General features: G+C 42.5%; 1 protein-coding gene and 1 long non-coding RNA gene across 12 annotated transcripts in view; one reads left to right on the top strand and one right to left on the bottom strand.

Moving 5' to 3' along the window:
- Positions 1–13,403, top strand: part of LOC142818490 (uncharacterized) — a 28,358-nt gene extending 14,955 nt beyond the window's left edge. Inside the window, exon 3 of the long non-coding RNA XR_012895980.1 lies at positions 13,289–13,403. This is a non-coding gene — a long non-coding RNA (uncharacterized LOC142818490). The remainder of the gene's footprint in view (positions 1–13,288) is intronic.
- The window catches only part of C2CD5 (C2 calcium dependent domain containing 5), a 129,427-nt gene that overhangs the window by 52,952 nt on the left and 55,114 nt on the right, over positions 1–21,361 (bottom strand). For all 11 annotated transcript variants that reach the window (XM_006121265.4, XM_075898311.1, XM_025183726.2 and 8 more), the window contains one exon: positions 17,243–17,351. In XM_006121265.4, coding sequence (XP_006121327.2) covers positions 17,243–17,351 — 109 coding nt within the window. The remainder of the gene's footprint in view (positions 1–17,242; positions 17,352–21,361) is intronic.

Genomic DNA, 21,361 nt, shown 5'->3' with positions numbered 1-21,361 from the left:
CAACTGAATGTAAACTGATGCAGATAATGTAAACTGCCAGTGTCTGCAGATCATCTGAAATAACAGCTCTGTGAAATATGAACTGCTACAGTTGATTTCAATTGTGTGTTAACACTGAAATCTAATTATGAAAATTTAGAACGTCGGCATTAAGAAAGGAGAAAGACATTTGTGAAGGATTTTCACAATATACTGAGTGTGGCATTTCTTGTTGATGTCTCAGAGTGGAGTTTAGGATTGGGAGAGTATCTATATATTTCAAATTCAAACTTTGGATCTTTCATTGTATAGAACCATCACCATATACTGTACTTTGTGAAGCAGGGACTGAAGAACAGTACAGCAGGGCTATTGTAACCCCAAAATTAATGGAGCGGACAGATTGACTCCCTTCTACTCTATAACTTGAACTCCCTTACCTCCACCTCTCAGAACTCTTTTTTTGTCAAATATTCTTAACTACACTTGAAAAATGAAGAGTAGAGGTTTGGGGAAAGAGATCCTACATTTCGGCTGCATCTAGACTGGCATGATTTTGTGGAAATACTTTTAACGGAAAAGTTTTTTCGTGAAAAGTATTTCCGCAAAAGAGCATCTAGATTTGCGGAAAGGCACTTGCCAAAGATTTGCTTTTGCACAAAAGCATCTGTGCCCAGTATAGACGCGGTTTTGCGCAAGAAAGCTCCAGCGGCCATTTTCGCCATTGGGGCTTTCTTATGCAAAAAATTCCTGTGCCTGTCTCCACTGGCCCTCTTGCGCAAGAACACTTGCGCAAGAGGGCTTTTTCCCGAGCAGGAGCATCAGAGTTCTTGCGCAAGAACACTGACAATCTTACATTAGATCGTCGGTGTTCTTGCGCAAATTCTCGTGGCCAGTTTAGACAGCTGGAAAGATTTTGCCAGTCTAGATACACCCCTCAGAGTATGGTCCAGATTAAACCATGATCACTCTTTTTTCCACTGATGAGAGAAATTAGCTCACCTGTTGCTCTGGTACTGGAAAGAATTTCCAATACAACGTAATAGTATATTTTGCAGTGTGCATTTTCAGGAAAAAAATCTGTTTTGTTGACAGGAACTCTGCTGCTCTCAAGCCCAAGAACAGATCTTATGATCTTTTCTGACCCTCGGATACCCTATGTACAACAAGGACTGTCTACTGTAAATCTAAAAATGTTTAATTACTAGCCACTCTCCAGATGTTGATAGGGCCCAAAACTCCCGGCCCTACCCATCTACATACACAGAGGGTAAACATGAACTGAACCTACTATAGAATAAGAGGAATCTAATCTTTAGAGACAGACTTTTTAATCCTCCTCTGGTTTGAAAATTTCATTCTATCACCAAAGCAAAATGTGTGGGGATGAAAACATTGCTTCTCATGATAAAATTACTTTATCCAATTTCTGTAACTGAAAGACCCAAACAACCTGTAATAGGCTAAAATTGCAAAACCAGTGTAAGCATATCAGCAAATGAAAAAAACCGAGAAAATTTAAAAAACTCATTTAAAAAGCTTACACACAAAAGACAAAATATTCTGCTCTGAACTCATGGTTTTGTGGTAGTGCTCTGCATCATCATAGGAGATCAGGCTGGATTCCTAAGCCTCAAGTGCTGCTTAAACAAGAAATTCAACTTTCTTTAGAGAGGAGTTTTACAGAACAGCAACTTCAACCAATTAAAAAGCAGCTTTAAGAATATCTGGTAAGATCACTTAGTCTAGTCTAAAATTCTGATGGATGCAACACTTCAGGATGTGAAAACAATGAAAAAAAGTTGGAGAGGAAGACTATTCAAGGGTCTCACACAGATACAGTAGATGTCTAAAACAGAAAGAAGCAAAACATAGCAACTCCCCTACCAACACAGACAACACACTGACAAATTAGCTTATTAAATTCTAGACTTCTTGACTATCCATAACACACTACAGTAAAACTCCAATTGTCCGGCATCCAGTGGTCCGGCACTCCCAATAGTCCGGCACCAACTGGAATCTGGAAGTGCTCCGGCCAGCTGGGCAATTGGAGCTGCTTCGCACTGCTTCCCAAGTCCGCTGCTGCCGCTGCTGAAACTGACCAGTGGCAGACTTGGGGAAGAGGCACAGAGCAGAGCAGCTGAGGTTCTGCCGGGTTGGTCCCGCAGCGCTGCCCCTCAACCCCCTGCTTGGCGCCCGGCAGAACCCCAGCTGCTCTGCTCCATGCCACTATTGAAACTGACGAGCAGCAGACTTGGGGAAGCTGTGGAGCAGAGCAGCTGGGGTGCTGCCGGGCACCGAGCAGGGGAGTGAGGGGCGGCGCTGCAGGACCAACCGGGCAGCACCCCAGCTGCTCTGCCCGCCATTTCCCCAAGTCCGCCGCTCACCAGTTTCAGCAGGGGAGGACTTGGGGAAGCCGTGGGGCAGAGCAGCTGGGGTGCTGCGGGACCAACGTGGCAGCACCCCAGCTACTCTGCCCCGCCGCTTCCCCAAGTCGCCGCTGCCACTTGGAGCCCCAGCTGGCCTGTTGCCAGCGGCTGCACAGGGCTTCCCCCGCCTCTCTGCATAACGGCAGAGGGTTCGCCTCACGCCGCGCCGTTCCCTTCCAACCCACTCACAGCCCCCCCTTCCAGAGTACCTCCTGATACTCCAGCATATCCGATAATCCAGCACCCCCTGGGTCCCAAAGGTGCCTGATTATTGGAAGTTTACTGTACTTCTCTATAGGTGCTAACTTCCTATATTTGTAACCTGGTTAGAAGACAAACAGGAACTGTTAAAAATAATTATGGATATAGTGCACCCTAGGCATCTTCTCTACTTGTTTTGGCCTCACAGATTAGCATAGTATAAAGACGGCCTACAACAACTGAAGCAAGAGGGAAGAAAACTACAGTGCCAATGATGGAAATCTCAGGTTGAACTGTAATGACTGCAAAAAAGATTATTTACAAAACTCTTATGCTGTGATGGTTAGGAAGAAACTGTACTTTGGATCTATCAAGGTGTCTGAAAAATTCTAACCAGAAAATTTGTATAGATGGTGGGCAGATGATTAGAATACCTTCCCCTCATTTGGCCAATGAAACCCAAACTTTCTATATTCATAAGAGCAGAGTCCATAAGGGAAGGAAAACCAATTTTTCTCCATTTGAGCATTCATCCAGGTTTATTCACAAGAATAAACAGGAAAGTGTTGGAAATACTTTGGTCATCAAATTGTGCTTGAAGCCCATGTCCAGAACTCCATTGATAAGAGTTTTCCAACATCTTTATGAGGGAAAATAGGCTGGCTGCTTCCTATGTTTAAGCTATCACGTGCCATAAAAATATTGGCTAGTGACTGGCCTGTATCAAATGTTGCCATTTTTGGTTGACAGGTTAAGATTATTCAGAAGGCCAGACCAGACAGTACAGGTCTTGAGGGTGCCAGATTAGAGAGTTTTAAACCTGTAGATGGTAAATATGGTCCCACATTATTTTAGTTAGCTGGATGTCCACTCATGGGTATGTCTAAGCTTCCTACGATCCCATAAAGTTTGTTTACAGCCATCAGTTCTGGCTCTCAATGTTCTGTGCTGTTATTTAACTTTAATTTACCACTAAATGTCTTCTAAGAGCCCAGTAAACAGTGGAAGTATTGACCACCTGTGGTCTGGCAAATTTTCTGGTTGCCAGACCAGAGTGTGCTGGACTAGAAAGGTTCAACCTGTACTATAAACTTGCAAGAGTTTGTTTGTGAGCAACCAAGTCTGTCTATTTGTTCAAGAATGCCTCCTAAATGGTAAGAGCTAAGACCAGCACATTTAATATGCAACTTCCTCTTATCATAACTTAAAGCAAAGCCAGGGTTTGGTTGTGTGAGAGGGGAAGAAGTGTGTCTTCCCCAGCAGTGTTCCGGGACGTACAAAACTATACAGAAAAGAGACAGAATCACCAGGTTGGTGAAAGGGGCTATCTGGAAGCATTCCTCCTTGCCCCCCTTTCTAGGGCAGCCTCCAACTCCCTAGGTGCCCTGTAAGGGGGTGGAGGGGCTGCAGCTCCCACTGTCCCTGATTTGTACATGGAATACTGCTGCCTGCTCTCCATCAGAGAGTGAGGGGAAATTGAACAGTTTGCTCCATTCCTCACTCTGGCTGGGGAGGGCAGACGAATCTGGACCTGCCCCAGTTGGGGGGACATGCACTCCTTTCTCAGCTGCAGTGGCCATAGAGAGGTGCTCCAAGCTGTTATGGTGAGAGAAAGCTGGGCAAGTCCTCTCTCCCCAGGGCAGCCTGCTTACTGAATCCCTCATCCCCAATACACTAATGCAGTGCAAAGCAGCCAGAATCCAACAGCCATTTACAGAGGGTTTACTTTTACTTTGCATTACCAGGGTAACACAAAGCAGTGAAAGCACACTGGTGAATACGGCCTTGAAATTCACATATCGGTTTAAAGAAATGGGTTACTGTTACAGTTGCCATATGATGATGGAGCAGGAAATGCTCAGTTTCAGAGTCTCATGCTTTATGGGAACCACTATGCTCTTAGCTCAAACACTTCAGTAGTGTTGTCTAGGGATGTAATAATGTATCCAGTCAAACGATTAACTGATAAACGGATGCTTATCAGTTAATGCTACTGGCTACATGCAAAACATACTCCCTCCTCCCGAGTAAATTTTTTAGCGGGTTGGTCGGCAGGCTGACTGGTTCAGTCCCGGCTCCTGCTGGGTCCCTCAGCTACTCCCCGCTGCAGCTTTGCTCCTCTAAAATTTTGGCAACTTTTAATAGGGATTAGGGATGTAAGCGACAAGTCAACTATCCAATAAAAGCTTCTCGGATAGTCAACTAGTCCCTCAACTAATTGCTTCCCTCCCTTTCTCCGCCAGAGGCATCAAGGGCAAGGAGCAGGAGCCGGTGCTCGGGGGAGCCAGCTTAAAAGCTGGATCCTTCCAGCACCATCTCTGCAGCGAGAAGGGGAGTAGTGGGGACCAGGTACGAGCAAGGAATCAGCGGATTCCTGGCTCATGGCCAGTCACAGACGCTGCGCCTCTGCTTTTTAAATGTATTAAGAGCTTGGCTCGTGCTGGTCCCGTTCCCCCTGCTGCACCAGCCTTTTTAATGGATTAAGTGTTGGCTCTTAATACATTTAAAAGGCTGGTGCACAGAGGGGTGGGACCCTGCGCAAGCTGGGAATCAGCTGTCCCGGCTAGTGCTGGGTATCTCCTGCTGCACTTTAGCCTTTTAAACGTATTAAGAGCCAATAGGACCATGAACTAACCCCACTGCAGCTCTTCCGCTTCTCGACTAATCAACTAGTTGATGGAAAATCCATCAACTAGTAGATTAGTTGAGTTGATATACACAAGACCGAACTCAATAGGCAAGTATTCCCTTAAGGAGTTCTAGAACCAATAAGAGATGCTGTAAGAATCATATCCTGAAATAAAATATAATCTTTAAATTCAAAATTTAGCCAGGGTTCAGCCCTGATTGGGCTGCCTAATAGTGCATCCTCTTCTCCAGCTTTATACTTAAAAAATGGTTTCTATTATTGCCTTACCCTACCTTTACATTTTGATAGCTCCTACTGCACCTGCTCTTCATCTTCATCTCAGATAAATGCCACTTAAGCAGCTTTTAACTGGACACTTTGGTATCTAAGTGATCGGCATCTTCTAAATCAGGAGTGGGCAATCGTTTCTGCTGGGGGGGGGGGAGGAGGAGCCACTCCAAGATTTTGGAAAGTGGTCGAGGGCTACACTCTTCCATGGTATTAATGGAGGGGGTGAGGAGTCTGCGATGGAGGCTGGGTGCAGAAGGGAGCTTGGGGTGAGGGATTGGGGTACAGGAGAGAGGATGAAGTCTGGAAGGGAGTTTGAGTGAAGGAGGCAGTTGTGACCTAGGACAAGGGACTGGGGTGCAGGGTTTTCAGATGTGACCTATAGTAGGAAGGGATTGTGATCTCAGCAGGAGATTGGGGTGCCAGATGTGGGAGGGGGAAAAAGGTGAATGAGGAGTAGCAGGGCAGAAGTGGGGGGCAGAAGGTTGGGGAAGGGAAGGGCTGGGGTTAGGAGAGCAAGCGCTGGCCAGGAGTCTTACCAGCCAGCAGCCAAACCAGCCTGCCTGCCGAGCTAAAGGCTTGTACAGCTTAAAATGTATCTACCTGCTAGGACCATGTGCTTGCGTGAGTAACTGAGCAGGAGAGGAGGGGGGCTTTGCTTCATGGCTGCCTCTTATTCAAACAGGCAGCACCCACTGGCCAGTTTCTGGCCAGAAACCACCAATGGGATTGTGCTGGGGCAGGAGTAATGTCTGAATCTCCCCCCCTTCCCTCTGGACTCAAAGAGAAAGCGCCCTGCAGCATTTCTGAATGGTGTGCGGGGCTAGCAGGGAAGCCTTACTGGGGCTCCCCACTGCCTCCGCAGGCCGGATCCAGCCCATGGGCCATACTTTGCCCAGACCCGTTCTAAATACTTAAAACAGATGGTGGCTGTTACTGATATAACATGCTAGCTGTGAACTAAAAGACATTAATTTTAGAATTCTAATCAAAATGTTCTAAATATCAATGGGAAGACAACAGTTTGACTGCTAATGAAGAAAAACATTACCCTAAGGCTAACAGTTTATACATCAGCAACACACTACAAATTACAAAAGATATTCTAGGAATAACCTGGCCAGAATAAAGTACAACTCAGTCTGTTTGGAAATCATAAGCAATGCAAATAAAATGTAAAGATTGGCAACAGTTCAAATAAATAATCAGTTTACACACACTACCAGCTCTAACGAAGGCAAGCAGTCTGCTAGTAAAATAATCCTACATTATCTACATGTTAAGGGTTTAGTGCTAACCAGCATTAGCTAGAACAAACCACTTACTTTTTCCTATTTTAAAACAATCTAGTCACAGTAATCCCAGCAATGCACACACATATAGATAGTCTGCTCATTCAGAGTTCAAGGAGACTGCTACACAGTGTGACTGCGACAGTACAGAAGGTACAGATCCTTACCAATATAAACAACTAGCAGTTTTAAAAAGAACACTGAAAATGTTTCATATTTAAACAGGTTTAAAATTAAACTTTCTGCTGATTATAATAGTCCTTACAAGTTGAAGACAAGAATGTTACAATGTTTTATTATTTACAGAATTGAATGTAAACATGGTCATGATAATTTCATGGTTAGCATGTAATTTTCAAATTTCCAAATGTGAAGATGACAAAAAACACTTGTTTTCAGTGAACCTGGTCTGAATGAAATGTCAAACTTAAATATTTAGCTCCTTCTAATTTTTCTAGGCTTTAATTTGTTACATTATACTTCTGAAGGCAGTGCATTATACTGCTGAAGGCACCACAACTGTGCATTAGTATCCTATAGTACAAACCTCTGAGCCCTGCAAATCTATATAAACATCCACTTTATATCTGTGGATATCTGCATCCAGGGATGTGGATGTATACTGTTCATTTTTGCAGATACGGATGCAGATGTGAATACCAATTTTTTTTATCTAGAACTCTGGAAATTAGTGGATATCTGCCTCATACGCATGGATATCTGTATCCGAAGATCAAATTTTGTATCTGCACAGGGCTCTACAAATCTCGACAATGCATTCATTGGCACTCCAGAGGAGCACAGGAGTAGTGGATCCCAGTACAGTAAAAGAGAGTTTGCAACTGTTGCTTTGGAGCACTAGTTATTAAAGAAAAATGCCTAATTTATCATATACAGGCAGTCCCCGGGTTACGTACAAGATAGGGACTGTAGGTTTGTTCTTAAGTTGAATCTGTATGTAAGTCGAAACTGGCGTCCAGATTCAGCCGCTGCTGAAACTAATCAGTTTCAACAGCGGCTGAATCTGGACGCCAGTTCTGACTTACATACAGATTCAACTGAAGAACCCCAGGCATCCCCAAGTCAGCTGCTGCTGAAACTGATCAGCAGCTGATTCCAGGAAGCCCGGGGCAGGGGCTTCCTGTAGTCAGCCACTGGTCAGTTTCAGCAGCGGCTGACTTGGGGACGCCTGGGGCAGAGCAGCCAGGGTGCTGCTGGGTTGGTCCAGTAGCGCCGCCGCTCCTCGGCGCTACTGGACCAACCCAGCAGCACCCCAGCTGCTCTGCCCCAGGCGTCCTGATTCAGCCGCTGCTGAAACTGACCAGCAGTGGCTGAATCAGGACGCCTGGGGCAGAGCAGCTGGGGTGCTGCCGGGTTGGTCCAGTAGTGCCCAGAGCGGCGCTACGGGACCAACCGGCAGCACCCCAGCTGCTGTACCACAGGCGTCCGGAGCAAAGCCGCGGAGCACGAGGGCAGCGGGACAGCCCAGACGCGCCATGGCTGTCCTGTTGCCCTCGGGCTCCGCGGCTTTGCTCTGCTTTGCTCCCCTTCTCCCTGGCCTGCAGGCCAGAGAGAAGGGGAGCAAAGCAGAGCAAAGCCGTGGAGCACGCGGGCAGCGGACAGCCCAGACGCGTCTGGGCTGTCCGCTGCCCGCGTGCTCCGCCGCTTTGCTTCCTCTCCCTGGTCTGCTGGAGACCAGGGAGACGGGCCACGTTCGTAACTGTGGATCCAACGTAAGTCGGATCCGCGTAACTCGGGGACTGCCTGTACTTGTTGCTTTACCAGGCACAGTGAATAGTATAATTCTAAAACACCTTCAACTGACAGCGCTATGTTAAAATAAGAAGATAAAGACTGTCTTCTACTCTCCATATTACTTAATGTATTTAGTAATATGCACCATACAGCAACACCAACTGCAGGTTGTGCCTCCCTGGTCAAGCACCCTCATGACCTGACCGGTCCTGAACCAAGGAATTTGCCAGACCAGAGAAGGTCAATGCAATGGGGAGGCTTCACTTTACGGCTAGTCTCCCAGGGGCTCCAGGGAAGGTCAATGCAGTAGGGAGTCTCTACTTTTCCCCAGGCAGTTCCACTGCCACCCAGGGCTCTGCTCTCCCCACAGCGCCAGGGAGAGAGCGCTCTACTTTTCCCCTGTAACTTAGCTGTCACACAGCGTGTAAAGTCAATATAAATGTAAATGTAAAGTCACTTTACACACAAATTTGAATAAAGACACTAATTATCTTACCCATTACAAAGAGAGCTTCCCCAATTATCACCTCTAATATCATTAGCTCACAGACATTTACCTCTCCCTCTTCTCCCCCTCCATCCCCCTTCTGTTCTGAAATTTGATTTGTCCTTTTCATATGTGTTCATTTTTTTAATTGTATCCTTTGGTATATATAGTTGTGACAATTTTCTTCCACTATTTGATCTGAGGAAGTGGGTCTCGCCCACGAAAGCTCATCACCTAATAAACCATCTTGTTAGCCTTTAAAGTGCTACACAGTCCTGTTTTTTGTTTCAGCTGCACCAGACTAACACGGCTACATTTCTACCATAGAAATGTAGGATTGGAAGGGACCACAACAGATCTTCTAATCCAGTCCTCTATATTGAGGCAGGATTAACTATTAACAACCATCCCAGACAAACATTTATATAACCTATTCTTAAAATCTCTAATGATGGACATTGCACAGCCTCCTTAGGTAATTTGTTCCAGTACTTATCTATCCTTACAGTTAGGAAGTTTTTCCTTAAATCTAACCTAAATTTCTAAGACTGGAAATTAAGCTAATTATTACTTGTCCTCAGTGGATAAGGAGAACAATTTACCATCCTCCTTTTTATAACTTTTTACATTCTTGAAGATTTATGTCCACTCTCCATCTTCTCCAGATTAAACAAACCCAATTTTTTCAATCTCTTCTCATAGGACATGATTTCTAGACTTATTTTTGTTGCTCTCCTCTGAACTTTCTCCAGTTTGTCCACATCTTTTCCAAATGGACACAGTATTCCAGTTGAGGTCCTATCCATGCTGAAAAATGTGGAATAATTATTTCTCATCTTGATTGAAAAACTCCTGCCTATACACTTTAGAATGTTTACTTTCTTTGCAACAGTACTACACTTTTGATTTACATGTAGTTTGTGATCCACTAGTCTATAACCCTCTGATCCTTTTCTGCAGTACTCCTTCTTAGGCTAATCATTTTCCAATTTTTATTTGTGCAACTGATTACTTTCCCTACAGGGAAGTATAGTGCTTTGCATTTATCCTCATTGCATATCATCCTATTTATTTCAAAACAATTCTCCAGTGTGTCAAGATCATACAATATACCCTTTCAGTTTGACTGTGAATTAGGGATGTAAATAATGAGTAAAAAACAACGATGTAACTGATCAAAGTTTTACTGTTTAAACAAACTTTTAACTGTGGAATTATTGGTGTGTGTGGAGGTGCCGATCAGAATACCCCGGATACCGAACCCATATGCCCACGAACTCCGGCTGTCAGCCCCACTGTCTCAGCATCCTAGTGTGCCCGGGGTTCCAGCTGCTGGCCGTGCAGCCAGGACTCTGGCCGTACAGCGGCCCACCAAAAGGACCCCAGGCAGAGTTTAATTGTTAACAGAAACCGATAAGCATTAAGCTTATTGGTTCACCTGTTACACTTTTACAACCCTATTGTGAATCACTGGTAAATATTAAGTATGTTTTTCCAACAAGATATTCACCCATAGTTTAGATAAATCTACAATAATATTTCCCTAGTTTGCTTATGAAGTCACATGAGTCAGTATCAAAACCTTGCTTAAGTCAAGATCAAGCTAATCTACTGCTTTCCCCTCCATTCACAGGTTGTTACCCTGTTGGCTTGACATGACATATATGTGTTTGGGAAAGGAATCAGAAACATGAAATCCTAAAACTATTCCAATACAACTAGACATAGAATTGCACACACAGATAGACTCAACTTCTCTTACTCACATCAATACAGAATAGAAACTCAAATCTTACCTAGAAAGAGCATTATACACAAGTAGTCAGCATGCAAGAGGCAACTTATATCAGCACACAGAAATAATAGGGATTTATTCAGAGATGTATGTTACCTCTACACTGCCTGTGCTGGTTTAAGATACCTGATGCTTTTAAACTTTGTGTTCACAAAGCCTTCACAATCATGACTGTGGTTCCAAAGTATGCTCTTTGGAAAACAAAGGCAAGGATCCCTATTCTAAATGCCTAGATAGAATACCCAGTGAATTTAATGGACAGAGCTCAGTGCCGATACAAAATTTTGTAACCACATCTGTATCCACAAAAATGAGCCATGAATATCTTCATCCACATCTGCAAATGCAGACACCCGTGTCTATAAAGTGGATATCCACAAATCTGTAGGGTTCTAGATACAAAATGTGTATACGTATCTGCACAAATGAGCTACAGATATAAAGTGGATATCCACATATTGGAATGGAGTTGGATCAGGCCTTGAGTGAGTGCATATTAACAAGCTATTTTTTGCAGTTCTTCAACAATACTGAATAAAGTCAGAGTTACATTATTCAGTGGAGTCTTAATCACAAATATATCAAGAGACAAGAAATACAACCCGTATCTCTAGAAAAATTAAAATTTGGAATGAAAATGACCTTGCACAATGCATTATAAATATATTTGCTTTAAAAGAAAATACAGATGAAGCAGAAAACAGCACATAAATAGATAAAATGTGGAAGGAAAGTATGTTCTATCTAATAGATTGGAAAAATTATTCAAGGATCATTAATATTTACATAGAGTCATTTCTGTAACACTGCCAAGGTCAATTAGACCTTGGGTTATCTACCATCTCGATTCTATCTGTATAAGGTAACTGCCTGTGGGTAGTTTTTATTACACATTTAGCTACACTTTCCTGGAAGTTTTCTAATGTTTGTATTCAATTATTTCTCTTGGGCCCATTCTAGTTGTTTTATAATTGCCATTTTGAAGTTTGCACATATTTACACAATTGCCCCTTCACCCCCTATCATCTTAGATCCGATCCAAAACCCAGTGAAGTCAATGAGGGAATATACATGAACTTAAGTAGGTTTCGATAGGGCCCCAATTTTCCAACCTAAAAAATCTGTTTGTATGAATAGTGATTTCATGCAATAATAGGACAACAGTGATCTGCCACTTTTCCATTTAATTATGTAAACACAAACCATAATTTCGTTATAGTGATGCACTACACTGACTTTAGAGTTTGTTAGGGCACTGAAAAGTGAATAAGTCTCCAAAAGAATTTATGCAAAGCTTTAATTTGAGAGTTTTAAAATCAGTGTACTTATAAGAGATTCACTTTAAGTAGAGATTAAAACTATGTAAGCGTTCTCTTTTTTAAGACACTGTTTATTGAATTCTAAATTTTGAATGTAAACATACAACAAAATGAAAGAAATGCCTAGCATCTGCCAGAAAATCTAGCTAAAGGAACACATGAACTCATTAATTTCAGAGTTCATCTTATGTACAAATAAACATTCAAACAATACTGTCATCAATAGAGATGTAAAGAGCAGATTAAAAAAGTAACCGTGTAATTGATTACACAGTAACTAGGAAGCCCATGTTTTTTGCGGGGGCCTGGCTGCCACAACCAGGACTCTACTGCCAGCCCTCACCATGACCAGGGTAGCAACAAGGTTCTGGGCTCTAGCTAGCAACAGAGTTTAATCATTAACAATTAACCAAAATGGATAAGATTTATTTTTTATTGGTTAATTAGCTAAATGTTTACATCCCTAGTCATTAACCATAAAAATGAAAGGAAATATCCAACACTCCAAAATATGTCTGTAGAAAATTATTAAAAAGTTTAAAAGCTGCAAAGTTTACTAATTTATTATGGATAGCCAAAGGTCCATTTAAGTATAGAAAAGATTTTTATCATTCACTCCAGCTACATAACCCTCTGACAGCTGCCTTAACTCTGAATAGCCACACCAGCATACACAAATATCACAGCTCAAATTTGAGATTTTAAAGGAAAACAAGTGCTCACACTTAAAATCTTACTATGCCTATATGTTCTGATGTATCACTGTATTAGACAGTTATGAACATGTTATGCTATTATCTGTTGTACTGAATTTTCCATTGACATTTTTGAACACCAGATGGCAATATCATATGCAATTCATAGGTATACTACAATTAAATCTGATTTCTGTGAAATAAAGTCCTCTATTTGTTTAATGAGGATCAAAATCTAGTCAAGACATCCTTCACATCAACTCAAAATTTTTTTAAAAAACTAGACTTCTAGAGGACATTCAAATATCAAAAGTAAATTTGTAAAGCGGTGTTTTGCAGTTATGAGGATAAGAGGAAGGTCAGAGGGGTTCCCAGGTTATTTCTAACACTATTTTCTCCTTTTGTCTGTCTTTCAGGTAACAGATTTAAGGAGATTCTGTTGGAGCAGTTCCCTGAAGGGGAAGATGAAATGTGTTAAAGTGTGTTAAACAAAAACAACATAAAGAGCAAATTAAAAGCATATATAATTTAGTACATGGTAAGTGGTCTCCAATCAACAATTTCCTTTTACAGTTGACTTCTGATAATCCGGCACCTTTGGGATCTAGGTGGTGCCGGACTATCAGATATGCAGGTGTATCGGGAGGTCCTGGTACAGCTGCACGGCTTATCAGCTGGCCAGGACACAATCTCCCTCCCTCTACTCTCCCCTTTCCTCTTCGCTTCTCCTCCGTGCTGTAATCTGATTCTCTTCCCCTCTCCTTTTCCCCTTCGCTGAAGAAAAACGTTCTTCTCCATACTGTAACTTGATCTCACTCTTCCCCGCCCCCCCCCCAACCTTATGCGCGGTCCGGGTACAGACAGCACGTGTGCTGAGCGGCAGGCTTTTTAATCAGCTGGACAGGAGCGCTTGACATTTTGATGCTGGAGTAACGGGAGTGCCGAACAATTGGACGCTGGACTATCGGCATTTTACTGTACTTGAAAATGACTCTTCTCCCTCCTCATTTGTCTCAGTGCTGCCTTTTACATAATAGCTCAACCCAGCTTACTGGATCTACATAAGTGTGTTAGACTCCCTCCTGTCATACTTCTCCTTCTAATCTGTTTTTCTTCCGTTATCTGGTAGTACTTCTTTTACTATTAAGTTCTTCCTCTTCTTCTACGGCAGTGTTTCTTAAACTATGTTCTGCGGAACGCTGGTGTTCGGTGAACAACTTGCAGGTGTGCCATGACCTCTTCTTTATTTTTGTTACTTCTTTGGTCTGAATTTTTTTTAAGAAAATTTTCATAAGTGTTCTGCATAAAAAAATATTATTGTTTGGTGTTATGTGGTCTCAAAAAGTTTAAGAAACACTGTTCTACGGAGCCACTCAAAGCTGATTCATTATTTTGAAAATATTACAAGTCCACTGACATCTATAGGCAAGACTATATTATTTAGGCACAGCCCATAATAAAGCATGGCATGAAGCCGCACTGCCCTACGTGTAGCAACAGGAAGTAAAAAGTTTCCCTCAAGGTCCCAGATCCTCGTGATCTCCTGCTCACCACCGCATGCTTTTACATGGCCCATTCTATAACCACAGCAGCTGGAAAGTTCTGCTGGCCACTGTGTGAGATGGAAAAGCTAAATCTTGCCCTCTCTATAGCATCTTATGCCTCCGTAACAATATGAAGGGAGTAGTCCCTGAACTTCCCCTAGCACAGGGATTGGTATTGTACCTGGCCCTTATGAAGGCTGCTCTTCTTCCCACTAGGCACCCAAATACAGACCTAGCAGAATCTGGGCCTACAGCCACAAACAATTAAGACATTTTATTTTGGTTTTATTAAAAGTTCAAACAATTGGCATCAGGAATGCCGGTTTGAAGTATTTACAAAACAAGTCTTATGAGCCAACACATTGGATTGCTCCCTACCCTTTAATTTTTAAGTAGTAAATTTGTTCTCAAGGTCTCTTCTTTTACATCCCCCGAGCACACATACTCATGCAGTATCTTACATCTTTGGCAGTTTCATCTTTGTAAGAAGTGCTAGATTAGCCTAGAAGTAGTTGGGTGGACAATAATCCACTGCCCTCCCAAAAAGCCGTTGTTTATCATTTGATTACTACTGTGACATTAAAATTAAAAGCCGCTAAAATCAACTGAACAACAACTTTTCAGGTTATTAAATAATTCTATCAGTACTATTTTAAAGATTTTTTGTATTTTGACAGTATATGGAAAACCTTTTTAAGACTATTATGACAATTAGACATTGATTTATTTGATGGCTAAACAGATTTAAATTTGAAATATTAACCTAATTAATTGTCCAAAATATTTCTAAAAACTTCACTGAGCTGCCATAATTTCTGTCAGCATATGTAGTACTGAATGACTAATAAAATACCTGAATTGAAACTATTCCAGTCTAGCAGTTTGTATGATCTTGTGTTACCCATAATTCCGACAAAGGCTGAGTTCAAAACAGCAAATTAGTAGATCAGTTATAGGAGCAGAATAGTGAAAAAAAACCACTACCAACAAGAACACAATTGACAACACCACTCCACAGGAACTGGAAAGACACAGACAGCAGAGTTAATAAGAGGTTGAAATAGAAAGGGAAGAAAGTAAGGAGCATGCTATAGCACTTAGCATGATTAAATGTACATTATACAGCAATCCCCGGATTTTTTTTTTGTTTGTTTGTTTCTATTTTGTTTTCAAACAGCCCCTTTCAAAATTATTTCCTTTTTCAACATTTTCCTGTTTATTTCCTTGGCAGTTTATATGTTTCTTTTGAGAGTATAGTGTTTGACATAAAATATTATTTGATTCAAAACCTGGGCTAAGATAGTTCCCACACAAGTTACTGATGTTTCTGAATTTTCTCTCTCTCTCTCTCTCTCAAATTTGAGAGAGCATGGATCCTACATTCACTTGTCAGAAGCAATCAAAGCTCTTCAACAGATGCTGCTAGAGCCATTTGAGTGTGCAAAGATGCACCATTTAATAAGCATATGCATCTGTATCTACCATCAGTTTTTATTCTGCTTTCATACAGTCTGTTATCTCATGTTAGTCAATTAAAAATAAATGTGCATAGTGCAGGAAGTTATTTCAGAAAATATCAGAATATAGTTATCTCCCCCATTCCTTCTAAAAATGCTTTTTGCTCTGATGCAGCCTTATAAATAACAGACACAAGTCTTTATAAGAGAATATAACACTGATTATTTATTATACTGTAAAATAGTCAAAGATTTATTAGTTTCACTTTTAAGGTAAGTGTGTAAAACTGCAAGCTAACTAAAAGCCAGGGGAGTTGAGGCCATATATAAACTGAGTATATTTATCCTCCAACGCATTAAGATATTTCTTTTCATCGTCTATCTATTGCATACATAGGAATAAAACAAAACCTTAAAAGACTGCACATTTTCTTTTTCCTGCCTGTATATTCAGTCACTTCAAATAACCCTTACAAATAGTTTTCTTACATTTATGTGACTCTTAGATTTTGTTTCAAATCATTGTCACATTTTATTGAATCTTAAACCAGTAACTTCAAGTTATCTAAACCCATTCAGACAAATCAGAGGTAGTATGGGAAAGCAATTAGAGGGAAAAGATTAAAAAAAAATAAGACTGATGCGTGAAAAAAGATGCATTTGCAAAATTTTTAAAAGCTTATTATTCCTGGCTAGTGAATGCAAAACCATAGTAGAATCTATTTTTCTTAAATCTGCCTCCATTTCAAAGGGACTGAACAACTCAAATCTTTTATTTTTGACCTTATTTTCTATTTGATTCAGTGAATAATACCAAGATTAAATACTAAATTCCACCAGAATTAAAGCATGCAAATGCATTAGCATTGAGTTTCCAAGGGAAAATTATCTACCAAAAAAGTGGCTTTGATTTTTTTTTTAAACTTGAAGGAAAATAAAAGTCTCCATTTTATATCACGTAAGAGTCAGAATCAATAGCTGAGCTAATCTGTGGCCAATTCTTAAACATCTGAAAAACTGCTGTGAATTAACGAAGTTTAAAGTAATCATGAAGTATTTTGACTATTTTAGTTTCACTTTAGAATTGCAAAGTTAATTTTTGACCAAGGTTTAATATTAACCACAACTTCAAAAAGGCATTAATTCTGGTTCTACATTATTAGGTTCATAGTCTTACTGCTTTATTACACCACAAACATTAAGAAATTGTTGAAATTTCTGTCTAAAAACTTTTTTTTCTGCCTTAGTATTTTCAACTACTCTTTCTTATCTGAACAAACTACAAAGTTTACTATATTAAAAAAAAAAACCCACAAATCCAAGCTCACAATGAAACATAACTGTGGAAAGATTTATCTAGTTAACATACCAGGATTGTGAATGCGGTCCAAAAGCTTCACAGAGCGTGCACTGACAACACCACCAACATGGACAAGGAAACCAGGTGGAAAGGCAGTCAAGGTAAAAAAGGGAAATTCCTGTTAGAATTAAAAATATAAACAGCATGTGACCATCTGTAAAAAACTGCTGTCTTCCAATCAACATGCAATAATTGATTATGACCCATGAAATACAAAATATTAACACTAGGCAAAACACTTAAATCTATTATGAAAAATATCACTTGTATGCCATTCAACTATCCAAAACAATATGGTTTTAGCAAAAGTATTCTGAGCAATAAAATTACTTTTCTCCCATAGATTTGCATTTGGATATAAATATTAACAACCCAAATTTATCTTATAAAAAAATTGACTTTACAAAGCCTACATTAGGCTTTCTTTCTGTTAAAAGGACACAAAGAATAAAATTAAGTAAGTTATTTAATGTTTGAAGTGATGAGGCTTAATATATAATTTACTTATATCCCTCTGCACTTTCTAATGCTGGTTGCTACAACTGAAGGTAGTAGATATCCAAATTCTGACAAACTGATTTTTGCTCCTGAAAGCATGAGGAGTGCCTTATTATATAAAGTGTATCTAAAATACATTCCAAGAAAGACTGACCTGTCAGCACCAATGGCTGTAGATACAATAGAAGTTATTCATATCTTTAGAATAAAACTGATAAAAGATTTTGAAGTACATTAATTAGACCATTCTTTGTTAGATTAAGAAACAGACACTATCGCCAATCATTATAAAATTCTTTTCTGTAGACACTTTTTTTTTTTACACTATCGGTAGCAAAAATACTCCCTCTATGTCCACACCACCTCCTCAAGAGAGTCATCTCTGAGAAACAAAGCTAAGGGCTTAACATAGTTTTTCACAACATATGGGCTATACAATAAATTTCTCACATTCAAATAAGATGGTCCCAGAGATGGACAGATTTAATTTTATAATTAGATGCATACATACATACAGAAATATAGCATAATTATGGAGAAAAAGAGATGGGTTTCCATCTGCCAATTCTATGCACAGAGAGGCAAAAAAATAAATGAGTCATGCATAAACGGTTATTTTATACAATTTTTATGGCTGATTAAGTGTAAAAAAGAATACTGTAATTTCATGAGATTCCCCTTTCCACACATTTTAAAGCAATTGCCTAAATTAAACATTCCACTCAGATTCTAGTCAACTGAAAAGGTCCAGCTTAAACAGAAAGTATCCCATCTCCTAAACCAATGAGTCACATTATAAAAAAATATTGTCCAACAGAAGCTAAATGTAAACTTTAAACCCCAGTAGATGAGAACTTTTATAATCCTCCTTTTATAATGACAAATTCAGAGGTTTCAGTCTTTCATTTTACGTCAATGGGCTTCCAATCAGTTCCTTTGAAGAATAAGACTCAAACCAAGGAGTCACCTCGGGCAGTGCTGAAGACCAAAAATACTGCATTGTCGTCATGTGGAAGCATCAGAAAGCAAAGAGGTTATGAAGAGTGACTCTGAAGCCATATATTGTGGACATGACAGAGGACCAGTCAGAGTACAGCAGGAGTGGGCAATAATTTTTAATGGAGAACCACTCCAAAAATTTGGTAAGTGGTCAAGGACTGCACTTCTATGGAGGAGGCACAGGGTCTGGGATGGCGGGGGGAGGGGGGGTGTAGAAGGGAGCTTCAAAGGGATTAAGATTCAGGAAGGAATGTAGGGTCTGAGAGGGAGTTTAGGTGAAAAAGAGGATTATGATCTGGGGCACGGGCTTGGGGTGCAGTGTCCTGGAGAGGTTATGAGTGCAGGAGAGGATTCTGGCCTAGAGGATGGATGTAGAAGGCGGTACAAAGTCTGGGAGGGAGTTGAGACCTGGGAGAAGGGGGAAAAGGAGTGCAGAGGGTTTGGGTGGTGACGTGGGGCAGGAGAATGGGGTGCAGGGTCAGGGAGTGGTATGTGTGTAGGAAAGGATTCTAGCCTGGGAGAGAGGTATAGGAAAGGATGCAGACTCTGAGAGGGAATTGTGACCTGGAGGAGATGGCGAGAGGAGATACAGAGAGCTCAGATGGTGACCTGGGGCAGGTAGTTGGGGGGAAGAAGAGGGGTTGGGGTGCCAGAGACAGACTGTGGCTGGAAGGTGCTTACCGAGGCAGCTCCCACCCAGCAGTTCTGCAGGAACCGGAAACAGGCTCTATTCCTGTGTGTTGGTTGGGCTGCTCCACATGGCTCTGATACAGCACAGTGAGGAAGGAAGGAAGGAAGGAAGGAAGGAAGGAAGGAAGGAAGGAAGGAAGGAAGGGGAAGGGGCAGAGTGAGGAGGCTTCATTTACTGCCCCTGCCTTGGGCAAAATTTCTCAGCTCCTACTGGCTGGAAACTGGCCAATGGGAGCTGAAGGAGCGTGCGACCCTTTCTCCTCCGTGCCCAGATAGCTTAGTACAGTGTTTCCCAATTGGTGCTCCGGGGAACCCTGGGGTTCCGCAGAGCAAAACTAGGGGTTCCGCGAGGAGCTGGCACTTCCCCGCCCTCTCTGAAAAAGAGAGAGAGAGCCGGCTAGCCAGCAGAGGCATGGGCAGTGAGTCATGTTGCCTGTCTACACAGGGCTTATTCCTGAGCGGGACCATCGTAATTCTTGCGCAAGAAGCCCTGATTTCATACATGAGACCGACAGTGTACTTGCGCAAGAACACACGGCCAGTGTAGACAGGCAGCAAATTTTTGCGCCAGAGCGGCCGCTTTGGCGCAAGATCGTGCCAGTGTAGACACAGCCAAAGGGAGGGAGGAAGGCAGAGGCAGGGAATCAGCACTAGCTCAGCATGTCTGCATGGTTTGGGGGAAGGTGCAGGGAAATTGAGCTCAGCTGGGTTGCAGATTGGGGAGGTCCGGGAGCTGGGCTGGGTTGGGCTGGGCTGTGGGGTGGGAGATGTGTGTGGAACTCAGAGCTCAGTTTGGCTGCGGGAGGAGGGAGGTACTGGAAACCAGGGCTAGACTCAAGGGGAGTGAGGGGCAGGGAATCGGCTCTTGGCTCAGCAGTTTTGCAGGGCTTGGAGGAAGTGCAGGGAAATGGGGCTCAGCTGGGCTGAGGTGGTTGGGGGAGGGCATACAGAACAGACGGGCAGCTCAGCTGGGCTGTGAGGGGCCGCAGGGAACTGGTGCTGCACTCCCTTGGATTGTGGGGGATGGTTTGGGGGAGGTACAGGGAACCAGCAGGTGTGGGCAGCTCAGTTGGGTTGCAGGCGATAGAGATGCAAAGAAGCCTAGTGGGGATGGGGGGGACGGGACCAGGAGCCCTGAAATGACCTCCCCTGGACCAAAAATTCCTTATCTGGGACCAGTCAGGCCCAGAGGGTGCCAGATCAGGGAGGTCCAACTGCTACCCAAGTCCCCTCCTTGCACTCTCCCTCGCAGCCAGACACCCTATCCCCAATCTGCTCCTGCTCCCTCCCCCTGGCAAGATACCCTACATCCAGCCTGCTTCTGCACCCTATCTACCACCCAGACCTTGCCCCCTTCCGCCCCCCACCTCCTTCCCAGATCCTGCACCCCATCCCTATCCCGCTCCTTGGCAGCCCTGCCATCCACCCTAGCACCGCCCTGGCCCCAGCACCTTGCCTCACACCCCAAGACTCAGCACCACCCTGGCCCTGGCCCCAGCACCCTGCCATCCACACTAGCACCCAGCAGCACCCTGTTCCTTGTCCCAGCACCCTGCCAGTCACCCTAGTGCCCCCCTCCTTTTTTTTTTTTTTGCTTGAGAAACCTAGGGGTTCCTTGAAATTCTGAAAAGCTGAAAAGGGTTCCTCGGCCAAATAAAATTGGGAAACACTGGCTTAGTAAGTAACAGCCTGCTGTTTAAAGCAGTAACAGCTACTCTGTAGTAAGGGTGTCAGCGAGACAGCCACGGGCTGGATCTGGCTGCATGGTCATGCCTCAGTCCGGCCCGCTAGCCACCTCTTGCCCATCCCTCATTTAGAACCTGCCAAGATCTAGTGAGTTACAATAGTTTGTAGAGAGAGGAGCCAGACAGCCCCTTCTACAATACATTCTGTGCAGATGCTCCATGGAGAGTCCCCTAGGCTGGCAGGAAGAAGATTCCA

Source organism: Pelodiscus sinensis, chromosome 1, assembly GCF_049634645.1.
Source record: "Pelodiscus sinensis isolate JC-2024 chromosome 1, ASM4963464v1, whole genome shotgun sequence".
Lineage (NCBI taxonomy): Eukaryota > Metazoa > Chordata > Testudines > Trionychidae > Pelodiscus > Pelodiscus sinensis.
Note: the sequence above shows the minus strand (reverse complement) of the source record. Positions and strands in the feature narration are given on the sequence as shown.